This window comes from Galeopterus variegatus, unplaced genomic scaffold (assembly GCF_000696425.1).
Source record: "Galeopterus variegatus unplaced genomic scaffold, G_variegatus-3.0.2 Scaffold1654, whole genome shotgun sequence".
In the NCBI taxonomy this organism is placed as follows: Eukaryota; Metazoa; Chordata; class Mammalia; order Dermoptera; family Cynocephalidae; genus Galeopterus; species Galeopterus variegatus.
In genome coordinates this window covers 161,397-179,370 of record NW_007727765.1, presented here as the reverse complement: position 1 = coordinate 179,370, position 17,974 = coordinate 161,397, and the positions used below count along the sequence as shown (strand labels likewise).

Below are 17,974 nucleotides of genomic sequence, written 5' to 3'. Positions count from 1 at the left end.
AACCCTCGGGCGGGAGCGCCGCCGCGCTTCCCAAGCGGCGCACTTATCCAGTGCGCCACCGGGCCGGCCCCTCGTGTAGTTCTTATGTTTCTAATTGCCTGCTCTGGCCAGTTTATTGACTAATTGTATAGGAGATAATCTTTTTGTTCTTCATGCCTTTGAATGTTTATTTGCTTAACTGTTATATTCATTGACATTGATTCTGTGGTTTTTGAATTTCTTCATCTTTGTATGTTTTCCTACCTGAAAATGGAATTTCACAATCTCGAATTTTAATGAAGGAATCTTGTGGTATTGGAAAGTTATTTTTGTTTATTAATACTTTTTAAATTTTTGATTTCACTTTTGATTCCGGGTAGATGCAGTATTGTAGTCTCTGTGTGGTTACTTTGACCGTTTTCGCTGTCAGTGTTGTCTGTAAGTATCTTTGTAGCCTAAGCACTGGGGCACTCAGTAGTTCCTTTCTGAAGTGAGTGACGTTGGGTTGGGTTGTTGAGGTTGTGGGTGAGATCTTGAGCTCTTGGGAGAATCTCCTGGATGCTCTTCTCTCCTTGTCTGAGATGGGTGACCCTGAGCTGACTTGCACTCCAACTAGTGTCCCATGACCTTGATAGATGCACTGGGGTGATCTGAAGGTCCTCAGGTTAAATGGGCAACCCTGTTCAGGATTTCTGGGGGTCAGGATTAGGACCTTAGGCTTTGAGAGGGATACTGGGGTGCTTAACAGCCCGTCAGCTAGAGTAGGTGACTCAGTGGCGTCACTGGGGCTCTGTGCAGAGCCCTGTACCCTTAGGAGAAGTGTTGGGATACTACATAGCTTCACTGTTGAAGTTGGTGACACTACGTGACGTCACTGGATTTGTGTGTGGGGACCTGTACTCTCAGTAGTGACACTGGGATGGTCTACAGGACTACTGTTGAAGTGGGGGACTCTGGGCAAGGTATTAGCAGTTTGGGGTGGGACCCTTCACTCTCAAGAGGGATGCTGGGGCCCTCTGTAGCTCAACAGGCTCCTGTTTTGGACAGGCCCCTGTAACCCTAAGAGCGTTACTGGGACACTCAATCTCCTTAGCTGTGGTGGGCTGCCCCGCACAAGGTTGCTGGGACTAGGGATAGGCTACTCTGCCTCTAAGAGAGATGCCAGATCCCTCCGAAGCCCCCTTTCTGAGGCAGGCAGCCTTGGGCAGTTTCACTGTTGCTGCGAATGTATGTGTGTGCCTGAGAGAAGCATACAACTCCTCCACTACCTCTTCATGGCTGCAGGAATTGTAAGTGCACCACCAGAGAAGGTGAGGTTGACAGCAGTGGTTGTAGGCCCCTATTAGGTGGCTTACTGACTCTGTCAAGTGTGTGTGCCAACCTCTTCCATCCTGAGGGTGGCACCCTAACTGCACCGGACCACTTCTCAGGGCAGAGGACACTGCGTGGACATGGGTGGGGGCAAGCCAGTTCAATGATGTGGCCTCAGTGGAGTGGAATTGCTGCTGGGGCCAGAGTGAGACGTTCTTGGGTATTGGGGCTGATCTCATGTCTGCCATTGCAGCAGTAGCCTGGGGCCCAGGGGATGGGGGCAGTTTTGCGTGTATCCTTCCCCAGGTCCATTTCATCGCATGTGTCCCCAGGAGTTCCCAGCACAGGGCATGTTGTAGCAGAGGCTGTCCCTAGAGAGGCATATAGGTTCTCCTCCCCTTCTTCACAGCCATAAGTATTGTAGGGGCATCCACCAACATAGGTGGGGGTCACTGGCCACAGGTAAAGGACCTGAATTGGTTGCTCTCTGGATCTGGAGGGTGCGCTTACTGACTCCTTTCATCCTGAGGGTGGTACCCTTGCTGCATTGGACCGTCCGTTCTCAGGGCACAGTGCTGAAGCCAAATTGAGGGTTTTGGGACCGATCTGGGTCCCAGTCTCACTGCAGCAGTCTCTGGGATCATAAGGGGAGTCGTAGGGTAGGGGCAGTTCTTGGGGAGGGCGGGGAGATTGTTGGGAATGGTTCCATGTGTGTCCCTCCCCAGGCCAATGCAGCTGCGCGTGCCTGTAGCAGTTCCTGACACTGAATGCGTGGCTGCGAAGACTGCAGACTCCCCTGTGTGTTGGCACATGAGCCCACTCTCCTTCCTATCATCAGAAACTCCTCCTGAATCCCTGCAGCTCTGAGTTGGGGGATGGGGTGGTGGTGGCAGGGAATTTTCTTCCCTTCTCTGTGACTAGCCTGAGTTTCTGCACTAACCAAGGTCTCCATTACTCCCTCCATGTGTTTCACCACTCTGCTTTCTCAATCAAGTGTAGCTATACATTCTCTGTGGGCAAGAGGAGCAGTGTGTCCTTCCAGTTGGTCATCTTGCTTTGCCCCCTCTGAATTAATTTCAAATTACAGAAAACGTAAAAGAAAAGTACCAAGAACTTCTTTACATACCCTTGCCCAGATTCACTAATTTTTAACTTTTTGACACATTTCACTATTATTCTGTTTTATACTTACATATTATTTATATACATGATATGTGTATAATACATATTTATTTTTTCTGAATCATCATGAGAGTAGGTTATAAAAATCATACTGGTTACACATTAACACTTCAATATATATTTTCGAACAGAGGTATTCTTTTACATAAGCCCTGTATAGTTATTAAATTCAGGAAAGTGTATATTGATGCGGTAGTTTATTTATTTATGTTTGGTGGCTGGCCAGTACATGGATCTGAATACTTGACTTTGGTGTTTTTATCAGCACCTCATTGTAACCAGCTGAGTTAATGACACAGTACTTTAATCTTCGGTCTGTATTCCGGTTTGGTCAGTTATCCTAATCATCTTTCAGTGCAGGGTCTGGTCTAAGATCACATACTGTGTTTGGCTGTCATGTCTCCTTAATCTCTTTTAATCTGGAAGTTTTTCTTTCCCTTTATTGATATTAGCATTTTGAAGACTACAGGCTAGATATTTTGTAGAATATATTTCTCAGTTTGGGTTTGTCCAGTGTTCACTTATTATTAGATCGAACTCATGCATCGCTTACTCTTAGCATACCTGGCTGGAATACTGCATAAATAACGATATGTCTTTCTCAAGGGTTTCACATCTGGAGGCACATATTGTCTGTCTGTGCCTGTTGGTGATGCTACTTTTGATCACCAGGAAAAGGTGTCTGGTTTCTCTACTGTAGTTTCTAATATGTACATTATAGCTAATAAGCAATTTGTGAGAAGACAGTTTGAGGCTATGTAAATATCTTACTCAGCAAACTCTCCCCCTAGATTTAGCATCCATTGGTGATTCTTGCTTGAAACAGTATTTTCTATGATAATTGCAAAATGGTAATTTTGTAACACTGCTGCCTAGTCCCCATTCAACAGTTGGCATTCAAGCTCTGTCAGAGCCCTCCCCTGTCTGTCTGTCTGTCTCTCTCTCACCACTGTGAGCTCAGGGGTTCCTGTTTTATTTAGTGGGTAATAATCCTCTACTGTCTTTATTTTGACACTCAAATCAGGTTTGCCCAATAGAAGCTCCTTCAAGTTTGCTCCTATGTCCTTTTTTCTCCTATGTCCTTTTTGACATGAACCATCTTTTTTTTTTTTTTGGTAAGTATTTCTTTTTAGCCAGAAGATAGTTTAGGCTCATCTTGTACCTTTCCTGTCCCGGTTTTAGATCTGCAATTTTTCAAAGGAGCTGTAGTTTATGTGTGGAATAGTATTTAGAAATTAAGATCTGGATGCTAGGTGATTGTAAATTTAAAAATTCAAGGAGGATATGTTTACATTGCTCAATAAATAGCAAATCAAAAGACACAATCTTCAAAGGGCCATTTTTTGTATCACTATTTGTAGTATCAAAGAATTGGAAGCAAAACATCTTCATGAAACTATGGAGCATCTACAAATAGAGTGTATGCAGTTGTATGAAGGAATGGTTAATAATATCTACAGCTATGGAATGATCTCTAGGATATAATATGTATATAATATGCTACCATTTATTTAGGAGTGTAAAATATGCTACCAATTGTTTATGAAGGGGGGAACGTAAACATATATTCTTATTCACAATTTGCTTATATTAAAAAAGGAAAATAAAAACTTCAAAAAGTGGTTACTATAGGGGGAGAGAGGACAGTGTAGAGGAGATGGGTATGGAAGCTGAACTTCTGGCTATAACTTGCTTTTCTTTCTGAAATTGGATCCAGGTAACAACAGAATGAATAAAAAGCATCCCTAAAAATTAAGAAAAAGTCAAATGACCCTAATTATACCAAACCGGTGGCAAACAGAAATAAATTATTTCAGCTGACTTTAAATTGATGTGGGAGTATTCCTGAGGACAAAAAGAATTACAAAGAAATCTTAACTTTTAATAATCATATTGTCAGTAATACTGGTATTATTTTGAAACTGTCATGTATATTGTAAGATACACAAATAATGTTATTAGTGTCATTTGGAACCAAGAAACTCAATCCAAGTGATGATATAAGTCTAAAATCAAAGAAGTAAAAAACCTGCAATTTTGAATTTGAATTGGAAATACTAGAATAAATTATTTATGTATTTTCTCTAAAAATACACATATCCTAGCTTATTTTATTTAAAAAAATCATAAAAACAGTGACCAGTCCAGTAGTAATAAGCTCACCTCATACTCAGATTGTAATTTAATTTCCAATTTAAACAGAAGGGCTTTTTGATGAAATGGCAGAGTTACAGATTGAGGCAAGAAATATTCAAGATGAGCCTGGCATTCATGTCATATTAGAAAGCAAAAAAAGCTATCAAAGACTACTTGAGGTCTTGTCAGGGTTCAGGAGCTAGTAAATGGTTTCTTGTTGGCTAAAGATGGGACAATATGGAAACCAAAAAGGATGCTGACAGTGGATTGAAGTTCATCGAATAAGTGCAAATCTATGAGACTTAAGAAATTATTGATCTACTTTGAAGGATGCTGATGGATTTAACTCATTTTGAAAACTGATAAAAGAAAATGCCTTTTCTTTATCAACTGTACCTCAAAATTAACAAATATGATGAAGGAAAGTTTCTTTTCATAGAATATTCTACATAATAGTGAAGAAGTTATATATTAAGTAAATGAATAATGATAAAATTTCACCATTTTACCACCTTTAATTAAATAACGGATGAAGCCATATGATCATTGATGGCTGCTAAAAGTGTTAGGTATGAGCCGATGGGAACTTTATAATGGATGGATAAGGCTGGCACTACCTGAATTCACAGATCATACTTAACCTCACACAAAAAGATACACCCAAACAAAGTGCTTTCTGATAGAGGTTCAGATCACCACTTATAAAATATTCTTGCCAAGAAGGACTGAAGTTGAATGTGATCAATACTCTAGATATAACAGCCAGTTTACAAGAAATACGAGGGACAGAAAAATGTTAAATGATAATACCACAGAGGTGCAGTCCAGAAAATCTGGAAAGCAGAACAAGTCTACAGGAAAAACTACCTAATTTCTTCCACAAATAAGTTACAAGGAAAAGAGGAAGGAGGAACTCTCAAGTTAATAAAAAAGACCTAACAAATTAATCAAAGCAGTTTGTGAACCTTGTTGAATTCCCGTTCAATCAGTGGAAGAAACTAAATTTTGAGACTTAAAAGGGGTAGCCTGAACTGAATATTTAATATTATGTAATGTATTTAATTTGTTTTAATATTTTAATAATATTAAATATGTTTAATATTAAGGAAGTGATCTTTTAAGGTATGACACTGGTATTGTGAATGTTTACAAATAGTTTTTTTTTTTTTTTTAAACACGTAAGTACTGAAGTATTTATAAATGAAATTTTAAAATGTCTGAGATTAATTGTGGGGGGAAGGCTGGATTATTTGAAACAAGATTGCTATGAGTTGATAATTGTGAAGCTGGGTGATAAATACATGGTAATTCATTACATTGCTCTATTGTTTATATTTGAGATTGCATATAAAAATAAGCTTGAAAAGAAACTTTGAATTGCTATTTTATGTTTTAAATGTGTATTTCTACGTAATTTATCCTAAGAAAACAATTTAAGTTTATCACAGTACCCATAAACATGGTGAGTTTTCTTTTGTAATCTAAGAAAAATGAAGGAAAGAATTGTATTTCTGATAATTTACCTATGACTTTATTACTGTTGTGCTAGTGAAATCTAATATACTTAATAAGGATGACTTTTAAATGCTGTATAGATATTTAAGTTGTGTGAGTATAAAAGATTGGTGGCATTCGTTATTACCTAAAATAAATAAAATGTTAGTTGGAGCTTGGAAATTTTTACAGCCAAATTATAATTTGTGAGTTTTATATGAGAATTTATGCCCCTATGTTTTTTTGGTTTGTTTATTTAGTCAGCCATCAACCCATGAGGTATATATTGAGCTTTTCATTTACTGCTCAACCTACAAAGAGCAGTAAGTCAAAATGCCAGCACTCTCAAGGAATATATGGTTTTAGGTAGCATACAAAAAAACAAAACAAAACACTGTAGTAATTATTAAATTGTATGCTCACAGCCAAGATAGCAGTGTATACAGGATGTTTGGGGAGTACTGAGGAAGGATACCTAATTTAATATAGTGTTGGGATGAAATCAAGAGAGATTTTTTGGAGTAGCAGCTGTGGGATGAAATTCTAGTTAGGAATTATATAGTGGGAAGAGAAGGAATTGTACAAAAGTAGGAAGTGGAAAGAGAAACTGGCTTGCAGAATTAGAGAACTACAGGTAGTTTGCCATAACTTGAACTAGGAGTTTAAGTGGGAAACTGGCTGAAAATAGGTTGGATAATTAGGCAGAGTTGAATTCCTGAAAGGCCTCATAGGTGTTTTGACTTTGTTAGAGAAAGACTGAAGACTTTCTCTAGCAAAAAATTAGGCCATGATCAGATTTTTATTTTAGTAAGAACATTTGCAGAGCAGTAGGCTGAAATAAAATTACTTTTTAGTGAGAAGCTTTTCACCTATTTAAGCTCAAACTTTTATATCTGAATATAGATTTTTTCTATATATATTTTTTGATTTTTAAATTTTTTAAAACACATAAAAGCAAAACACATAATTCCAAAAACTGAAGACTCATTTCAATCTGTTCCCTCTACTCTCTTCCCTGCCTCCATCTGTAGGTAACCATTTTTAAATTCGTTGGTTTATGCTGCCATTATTGCTTTTTAAAAGTATGAGTATGTATAAATATTTCCCTGCTCATTCTTGTACAAAGGAAGCATACCATAAACATTTTGTATCTTGCTTTTCTCACTTAACTATGTCTTGGATATCATTCTTAGCAGTCAATAAGATATTCCTTACTCTTTGCATATTCTTAATCCTACTAAGGAACAACTTAGTAAAATAAATACTTTATACTTCTAATACCCATGGTAAAGACATTCTAATAATAAACCTATGGCATTAGAATAGCCTAGCCTCAGACTGTTACTTTTGTCTCTACCTGGAACTACTACTTCTTAAAGAATATGAATAGAAAGATTCCTGCATTCACTTAAGAATTTTGATTTGTTAACAAGCAAGTTTGACTAGCTATACATCTGGAATGAGTAATGAAAATATAATTAGGAATATAGGCACATGATAGCTCCCCACCCCACCCCCCTGACCAATTCAGTCATTTATCCATTTACTTTTCAAGTATTTATTGAGCACCCATCTGTTAAGGTATCTACTGTATACTCTGGGAAAGATAAAGAGTACACCCTCAAGAAGCTTATAAGCAATTAAAGAGATACCCCTTATGCTTAACTCTTCTTTTCTGAAGAACTGATTTAACAGCACTTTCTTTTAAATGTTCACTGATTACTGTACTTGATTGTATCTTCAGCACTTTCCATACACCTGAATCAGTTGTCTTAAACATAGCACAGAATGGCATTTATCCATTTACGTGACTAACCTAAGGTTAGAAGTTTTTTTAATGGGAAGAACTTTGCCTCATCTTGGTCTACCCAATGCCTAATACATGATAGTTCCCAGTAAAGTTTATTGAATAAATGAAAGATTTCTCTTACCTAGTGTGTTAAAGGAGAAATAAAATTGTAATGTTGGGAAAAATACCTTCTCTAATATCCTTGCTAAAATTTCTCTCAAGGGACTCAAGTAAAATGTGGTCAAAAAGTAAATATACTTTACTCAAGTAAAATATGGCAAAAAAAAAAAAAAAGTTTTTTAAAAAAAAATTAAGTTACTATGCTATTTTTGGACCCAGAACCATGTGATGAAAGAGTAGAAATAGTGGCAAAAATAAATGATCGTGAGAGCATAACACTTGAAGAGGAAAATTTGTTTACATTTTCTTTGAAGAAAACCATTTATTCCCCTAGGTCTTAAAAACATGGGTATGCTTGTTCGAACTTTAAGAATTTTAACTTATGTCTAACTTGTAGAATCAAAAGTCTTCCAGTATACTTTTATTTCTTTTTTTCCATGCGGAAACTATCAAGTCCTTGCTCTAGAAAAAGAATTAGAATTTTGCAGTCTTTTTTAAAAGTAATACCTCGGGCCAGCCCGGTGGCGCACTGGATAGTGCGCCGCTTGGGAAGCGCGGCGGCGCTCCCGCCCGAGGGTTCAGATCCCACATACGGACCGGTTCCCGCTCACTGGCTGAGCGAGGCGCGGGAGCAACGCCAAGGGTTGCGATCCCTGTTGCCGGTCCCTGGTCCGGTACGGGGGCAACACTGAGGGTTGTGATCATTTGCCGGACACGGAAAAAGACAGAAAAAAAAAAAAAAAAAAAAAAAGTAATACCTCCATCTGGTGGCATTCTTGAGAATTACAGAAAAGGACAGAGAGCTTGTGTTCTGCTGTATATACATGACCTCTTTTACCTGTGGTTTTTTATAAAACCAGATGAAATTACATCAAAAGCTGATTCTACCATATATAACAGAAATTTAATGCTCTACTTTTCAGCAATTCAAATGTAAATGACCTTGGGGATAATAGTAAACAATCAGTTGTTTAGTGCAGATGATTTCTAGGCTACCTTGGATAAGAATTAGAAATGGAGAAAAAGATAGTTACTCAATGAACTGGTAATGGCTTTTGCATGTATGTATATATAGAGGTTAGGAAATATTATGAAACTTAGCTATTGTTTCAAGTTTATTACTATGGAACTATGAAAAATTTAAATGATTTTTTCAGAGAAGTAGTGTTAATGATTTTTTAAAAGTAAATTATATTTTATCATAGCTTAATTATAATAAATTATATTCTCCTGGAATGATAGGACAGAGATATAATCCTGAAAACAAGTAGAATCTACAAATAAATTTTTTTCTACCTTTTACCATAAGAATTTTTAACACATTTAACCTTTCTTTCCATAATTTCTACTTTATAATTACCAGAACTAAATAGCTTTTAAGTGCAGGTACCATGGCTTAAATTTCTTGTATTCCCAAGTTTCTAGCCCAAGATCTTGTCTTTGGTAGCTTTTGCTTGGAAGGAAGATTGTGATTTTATTGCTTATGTTTTAGCAAGAACTGTACTAAATCTATCAAATATGTCAGTTATAACTATAAATTAACTAACATTAATTCCTTTTTCTGTTTGGCCATATACAGTTGAAATAGGAAATAAAGTTTGATTTGGGCCTTTCTACTGGCTCTTAAGAAAAATTAAATTCCTAATGAATTTTGTTTGAAATCTGTTTATTTTCAAATTGTAGCCAGTCGGAAGATGATTCTGGGTCAGCTTCAGGCTCTGGATCTGGATCAAGTTCTGGAAGCAGTAGTGATGGAAGCACTAGCCAGTCAGGGAGCAGTGACTCTGACTCTGGATCTGAATCAGGCAGTCAGTCAGAGTCTGAGTCAGACACTTCCCGAGAAAACAAAGTTCAAGCAAAACCACCGAAAGTTGATGGAGCTGAGGTAATAAATAAAATTCCAATGGAACGTAGATTTCTTGTGTTACTTTGGGAAAATTTATAGGATTGGTTGTACCACTGTTAGCTAGCTTTTAGAAAACACAAAAGCATTTCAAACATTAAAGTTTACTTTTAGCGATTTTCAAACTTGTGACTGTATATCTGTGGACTAATTGGCTTAGAAGAGAAGCAGTCTGTAACTATAAAACAGCAAGTATAAAATACATGCACAGACAAAACTTTTTCTGCCTCTTAGGCAGAAATTGAGTTTCACAGATACAGTGTTTCATGGATAAAAATTAAAGGCTTCATGAGGTTTACTTGTTAACCTTACAGTGTATGATCTCTGCTTTCAAGATCTTCAAAGGGGATACTTTCTTGCTAATAGCAGGAGAATTTAATAGAACTCTGCTTCCTCGAAGATAATTGGTAGAATAGGTTAAGGGCTATTCTGTTTAAAACAAGCTACTACAAGATACACTAAAACTTGTCTATACTTCATGATTGTATACAGTGTGTTACTCAGAGTATCAGTCCATGATGAGATTAGGTGCTTGGGCCAGAATACAAATAAACACATAGCTTCCCTTCATGGAGAAAATCTTGGTACCAAAAATAAAATAGTCAGCTGTGCTAAAACCATGTGTGCTTAGTGACATAGTTGATTTAGTTTCTGACTCAAGATCTTTATCTTCACCTCATACCAATAAAATAGGTAACCATAGTATGAGTAGCACTAGTATAGCATATTAACACTGTGTTTTTGGTGATAGTACTTTTTAACACCAAGAGGATTTTGATTAATACTGTCTGTGAAAATCAACACGCCATTACATTTTTTTATATATACCTAAAACTCGGCATTTTATTTTAGTTACATTGCAGTGGTATTACATATAATATGAGTAAGGAATATCGTCTTAATTTATTTAGTATTTGGAGGCAGTGAAAATGTTGGTACTATTTTGCAGTAAGTTAATTTTTTTTTTCAGTTTACTCAGCACCTTATCTGTCACTGGTTCATGTTTCTGTTATAGTTTTGGAAATCTAGCCCTAGTATTCTGGCCGTTCAGAGATCTGCAATGCTCAAGAAGCAGCAACAGCAGCAGCAGCAGCAACATCACACTTCATCTAATAGTGGATCAGAAGAGGTAAGTTTTCATTTGAGCTATTGTTTTAAAAGTAGACATGATACCTAATCATTTAAATAGTATTTATTAAATTATTAAAAACAATAAGTGCTTTGAAAGACAGAGATACCTTTATGCAATAATTCCATTTTAGGGATTAATTCAAAATAAGGAATGGGAAATTTGTTTGCATTTGCTCATCACAACAAAACTATAAATGTGAAAACTGAGGTAAATAATTAAATATGATATATACACACACACATATGTATGCACACACATGAGAATGAAGGAATATGACACCATTAAATCATATTTGTACAGAGTATTAATAACATAATTTTTTTTGTAGGGGGCATCTGGCCAGTTCAGGGATCTGAACCCTTGACCTTGGTGTTATTAACATAGTATTTTTATTTTTATTTTATTATTTATTTATTTTTAACAGCTGGCTGGTGCAGTGATCTGAACCCTTGACCTTGGTGTTATTGACATAATATTTTTGAAAAAACAGATTACAACTGTAAACAGTTTAGTTTCAGTGTATGAGCAAGCACATATGCATGTTAGTTTACACAAAAACATTCAGGAAAAACTATGTAAAAAACTCTCTAATGATGAAAAATGTTAATTCAAAATTCAACTCGAATTCCTTGTTGTGGCCATACTAGGTAGGCAACAGTAATGGTCTCCAAAAAAGTAGATTTTAAGATTTTATACAAAATGCTGATATTTTGATGTTTACTTAATTTCACTGGCTATTTTTATTTGCAATCAAAATGTTATTACAGTCGTGCATCACTTAACAGTGGTTATGTTCTCAGAAATGCATCCTTAGGTGATTTCGTCGTTGTGCAAACATAAGTGTACTCACACAAATCTGGATGGTATATCCTACTGCACACCTAGGCTATGTGGTAAAGCCAGTTGCTACTTTCACTGTTGTATATTCAGTCTGTTGCTGACCAAAATGTCATTAGGTGATACAAGACTATAATTGCTTTAAGCCAATTAATGATAAAAATATAACATGAAAAAAAGAGGCTTTACAGATGTTGGTAATTACAGATACTATTATTAGCAAAGCAAATGTTAACTAGTACAGTAAGTCAAAAATTCATATGGTTAAATACTAATCATTAGTGAATGACATTGACTTTAATTTTTCTCTATAGGATTCCTCTAGCAGTGAAGATTCTGATGACTCATCTAGTGAAGTCAAAAGGAAAAAGCATAAAGAGTATGTCACTTTGTTCAACTGACTATTTTCATATCGGAAAATCCTAATGATTTTATAGTCTTTCTTTATGAAAATTATTGCCAAAAGTAGACTTTTGTAAATTCTTGGTTCATGGCATTATATAAGTTAATTTAATCTATTAATCTTTAATATTTATCTTTCTGTGAACACCTGAGGTTTTTTTCCTGTGCCACCTCTTTATCCCCTATAACCCCTCTTTCATATATATTTTTAAACTTTAACGACTTACTTACTCATTATATCAAAAAATCTTAATAACTTGGGAAACATAGGAGTGTAGAGACCACAAGATAACTGATTTTGGGTGATTCTGTTAATTTATGTTAATAGCTATTCTAACTGTTCATTTGCATGTGAAATTTACTTCATCTGTAGAACTCATTTAGAAACTCACTATAATTTCTTGAAGATCCTGACCCAGAAAGTATTAAGAGTACTTCAGATTCTCGATTCTTATACATTTGGGTTTTTTCTCATTTCTTCATAAATATTATTCCATTGTTTTGTCTCTTATTTTTTCTATTTATCTTTGATATTCTGCACATTCACTTTGGCGTTGTGTAGGTTTGGATTTGTCTATTTTTCACAAAGGATTCTTGTATCTTTAATGTGAAGATTTATATCTTTTATTAGTTTCTGAAAATTTAGTCATTGTATGTTTGTATATTTTCTCTTTCTCATTCTGTAAATCTATGGTACTCCTATTAGTAGATGTGTATTGGGTTATCCAGTTTATTTTCCGTGAATCCTACTGTATCATGTTTTTAATCTGTTTATTGCTATGCTGCATTCTGGCTGATTTCCACTCATCTGTCTTCTAGTTTTTAAATAGAAAATCATTGCATTTTCAACTACTGTGTCTCTTCAGCTATTTAACTCTTCAATGGAGTCGTTAATTTCTAAACTGAGCATGGGAACAAACAAGTAACATTTTTAAAAACAAGAGTAATTTGGGATGATGGTTAGACTTGCTTGGATACAAATTGAAAAAGGAGATTTTTTTTCATATGTCCTGCCTGTTGCTACTTCCAGTGTGCAAGCCCTGAAGTGATCTCAAGAAAAAAAGATTTTGTTTTTCATTCTAAATGTTTTTATAATAATCAGATTTTATCATACGTACTTGCTTATGTAACCTTCAACTTATTCATAATTGATGTAAGAGATGCAAAGCAATGAAACTGAAGCAAAAGTTCAAAGCAAGATACAGTATGTATAAGAATTTAGTATGTCTTTCATTTGAACTTTATATTATAGCAAAATATTAACATGTTCATTCAGTATTTTTTCTCTGCATGTTAATTGGAATGAAATAGACTAAAAATAGAAATAAAGGTTAGGTAATCAGTTGTTGAATTTTGGTTGAGACAGTACTGTCAATACTGTTCTTTTGTTTTTTACATTTTTCTATACTGTGTGTTAAGTTTTTCTTCTTCATGAACATGTACTATTTTTAAGATCAGTTTTAAAAGGTGGTTTTAAAAATTACAGTCTCTAGAAAATTAAAATGAAAGAGATTAGTTTTTTTGTTTTTGTTTTTGTTTTTGTTTGGAGAGGGCAAGTATAATAATTACACAAGATTTTGAAAATTAAACCCTGTGACACATTTATTAAGGTAGCTTAATGTGTTTTCATCCACAATGAAAATAAAAATATTTATTTGCCCTTCATTGAGCTATAACTAAATGAGTAACAAATCTCTGCAGTTATGAGAGAAATCTGTAAAGAATGTTTTCCAGTGTCTTTCTTATCCTGCAGAAATTTAATATTTTTAGTGTGGGTGAAAGCAACAATATTTTTTATATTAACTGAAACATTAGGGTACTTCAAAAAGTTTATGGAAAGATAGAATTAAAAGATAATTCAAGTCTTTCCTTTTCAAAGTATCCTCATATAATTTAGTTGATTTGATCATCTTTATATTTTATTAGAGACAAAATTTGATCTATGATATGAGTAAAAATACTTTGTTAATTTTCAGTGAAGATTGGCAAATGTCTGGATCAGGATCTCCATCTCAGTCTGGTTCAGATTCAGAATCTGAAGAGAGAGATAAAAGCAGTTGTGATGAAACAGAATCTGATTATGAGCCAAAAAACAAAGTCAAAAGCAGAAAATCTCAAAATAGGTGAGTATGGTATGTTCTCAGTTTGATGCTGGAAATTTTTGGCTATTGCAAGCATTCATTCTTTTTGTGTAAATGTAGTTGATCAAATCTTGTTTTATGTTAGTCCTTCTGTAAAACACTTGTCTTTTTCCTCCTTTCCCTTTCCTAGATCTAAGTCAAAAAATGGAAAGAAGATTCTTGGGCAAAAAAAGAGACAGATTAATTCATCTGAGGATGATGATGATGATGAAGATTATGATAATGATAAAAGAAGTTCTCGTCGCCAGGCAACTGTCAATGTTAGCTATAAGGAAGATGAAGAAATGAAAACAGATTCTGATGACCTACTGGAAGTTTGTGGAGAAGACGTACCTCAACCTGAGGAAGAGGAATTTGAAACAATAGAAAGGTTTATGGATTGTCGGTTTGGGCGAAAAGGAGGTATTTTTTTAAAAATTTCTTTTTGGTTATTTAAGTAATATTTATTGGCATAAATTAAGTATTTCTTGGAGATTTTTAAACTTGGAAAGCTAAAAGGGTGGGTTTTCTTCTATTTCAATCTTTTGCTGTAAATATACTTAGCCTAAGTATCTTCTTAGCCTGAGCATCTTCTTCCCAGAAAATATCCACCTTACCCCATGTCATATATTGTGGGTAATTAGAAAATTTCTAACCTGTGTATTTGAGTTTTTCGTGTTGCTATACCTAAATAATAGTTGCTGTTTAGGTACTTTAAATTTCAAAGCAGTTTGATTTTTGAAAAAATTTTTCCCATCTTAAATATGTAGATTATTTTTAGTTATCTTAATATGTACTTTTTAAAGATAATTTTTAATTATTTTTATTTCTAGTTATCAGTCTGCCAGTTATCAGTTATTGTTATTGTGTGTCATCTTAGGTGTACCGCTGTCTTTTGATATTGATTTTTTTCCTGATTTTAAAAGTGAGTGGATTAAATTAGATAATTTTTCAGTTCTAAACTTCTGAGTTTTTAAATTTATGTGTGATGATATACTTTTTTTTTTTTTTTTTTTTAAAGATGACCAGTAAGGGGATCTCAACCCTTGGCTTGGTGTTGTCAGCACCACGCTCAGCCAGTGAGCAAACCGGCCATCCCTATATAGGATCCGAACCCGTGGCCTTGGTGTTATCAGCACCGCACTCTACCGAGTGAGCCACAGGCCGGCCTGATGATATACTTTTTTATAAATTCTTCTACCCTGATACTTTGTGAGGGTGATACAAATAATTCATGGACAAATAGAATTAAAAGATAATGTGAATCTTTCCATGAACTGTTTAAAGTACCCTAGTATTTACTTAATTAACAGAAATATATATTTTTGTATTCATATTTTTGAAATTTTGAGTTGAAAAGAAATAATCCTATAACAGAATTACATGGAAGGTCTTGTGCTTTTCTTTTCAGCTACTGGTGCTACTACAACCATCTATGCAGTTGAAGCAGATGGGGACCCAAATGCAGAATTTGAAAAAAATAAGGAACCAGGAGAGATCCAGTATTTAATTAAATGGAAAGGATGGTCCCATATTCACAACACTTGGGAGACAGAAGAAACCCTTAAGCAGCAGAATGTGAGAGGAATGAAAAAATTGGATAATTATAAGAAGAAAGATCAAGAAACAAAAAGATGGTAAATATGCTTTATACTAAGCTTTTTTGTTAATGCAGAATACATAATCAAGAAATAAATGGTAACCTAAAATAACTGTTAATAGACTTTATAGTATTCCATCTTAAAACTCTTAGGGATGGCGATATTGAAACCTCTCCTTGATAACAGTCACGTAGAATGTATTTCATACATTATAAATTACAAATTTTTGAAGTTAAAAATTAATGATGCTTTATTTTTGTTTCAACCTCTTCATTGTTCAAACTTGGCTCACATGATTAATGGCAAAATGGGAGATTTTATGCTACAGATAGTGTTTGGAGGAATGGGTTATTTAGGTGAGATTTTGAAGTCTATTACTGGATTAATAATTTTTCAGGTTGAAAAATGCTTCTCCAGAAGATGTGGAATATTATAATTGCCAGCAAGAACTTACAGATGATCTACATAAACAGTATCAAATAGTGGAGCGTATAATTGGTTAGTAATAAATGACTCTAATTAAACTTTTTTTATGCTTGAAGTCATCTGAAAAAATAATCAAAATTTACTGCTTATACATCAAATATAGTAGCTTGCTTTTACTAAAATAGAGTGTTATAAACTAGAAGATTGACTAATTTTTACTTGCATAGCCTTTACTAAGAATTATGTCTCTAATAAGATTAAATGTAAAAAAATAAAACACCGTATTTATCTCATAGCTCATTCCAATCAAAAGTCAGCAGCTGGTTATCCTGATTATTATTGCAAATGGCAAGGTCTTCCATACTCAGAGTGCAGCTGGGAAGATGGAGCTCTCATTTCTAAAAAGTTTCAAGCATGCATTGATGAATATTTTAGCAGAAACCAATCAAAAACCACTCCTTTTAAAGACTGCAAAGTGAGTATTGCTTGACATTTTTATTTATTGAAAATGTAATTTATGTATTATAAATTTATGTATTACAAGCATAGATAGAGAGTTGGATCCTGATGTCAAATAGACTAAGGGAGAGTACTTCTTAGTTGGTAAGTCTTACAGAAAGTGAGGTTCCTTTAATTGCTATGTGATCTTAGATGTGGCATTGTCTTTTATCCTTGGTAAGTGGCATTATGTCAGGAAGATGATAATTGGTGGTGATGATGGTGGTAGTTAAGGGGAGTGAATTGGGGAGACCAAATAGGGAAAATCCCTTGAAAACTAGGGTTATATACTTGGTCTAAAAGGTACCAAATGAAGTTAAGAAAGGAGAAAGAGGGACATACCCATAAGAAAGTGTCCTGGACAACCTTGCCTAATACGAGGGAACTTAAGTAGAATTAAAAGATAATATGAGTCTTTCCATGAACTTTTTTGAAGTACCGTTGTGCTTTCAAACTCTTCATAGTTTACCTAAAGTCATTGTTATAGTTTTAGGGTCTATATACTACTAGAATTTCTTTTCTTTACACGATTGAATTAAATTCATAGGGGTAATTTGGAAATCAGAAACTGAATGGGAAGGTAAGACAGTTTGATGGTTTATTTCTAGGTCAGGGCTAGATCAATGGGTTTGAACAAATTTTTTTTTTTTTTTTCCTTTTTGTCTTTTTTCATGATGGGCAACGGGATTGCAACCCTCGGTGTCCCGCCTGCACTGCGCTCAACCAGTGAGCGGACCCGTTTCTATATAGGATCCGAACCGTCGGCGGGAGCGCCGCCACGCTCCCAAGCGCTGCACTCTACCCAGTGCGCCACCGGGCTGGCCATGGGTTTGAACAAATTTAACATAGGCTTTGCTTTTGAAATATGTGTGAATAACATATTTTGGCAGAAAATTAGTTTTCCATGACATTTTTTATTCAAAAAAGTACAAAACATTTTACTATGCATTCTTTTTTTTTTTTTTTTTTTTTTTTTTTGTGTGTGTGTCTGGGAAAGCAGCCCCCCCCCCCCTGTCGCCCCCGCGCCGCGGCCGGGCCCCGACC

At 35.1% G+C, this 17,974-nt stretch overlaps 1 protein-coding gene across 1 annotated transcript in view; it reads left to right on the top strand.

The window, feature by feature from the left end:
• CHD1 (chromodomain helicase DNA binding protein 1) overlaps nt 1-17,974 on the top strand; it is a 70,656-nt gene that overhangs the window by 15,497 nt on the left and 37,185 nt on the right. Inside the window, exons 2-9 of the mRNA XM_008578268.1 lie at nt 9,695-9,896; nt 10,930-11,043; nt 12,198-12,262; nt 14,262-14,408; nt 14,557-14,828; nt 15,817-16,042; nt 16,404-16,504; nt 16,729-16,907. Coding sequence (XP_008576490.1) covers nt 9,695-9,896; nt 10,930-11,043; nt 12,198-12,262; nt 14,262-14,408; nt 14,557-14,828; nt 15,817-16,042; nt 16,404-16,504; nt 16,729-16,907 — 1,306 coding nt within the window. The remainder of the gene's footprint in view (nt 1-9,694; nt 9,897-10,929; nt 11,044-12,197; nt 12,263-14,261; nt 14,409-14,556; nt 14,829-15,816; nt 16,043-16,403; nt 16,505-16,728; nt 16,908-17,974) is intronic.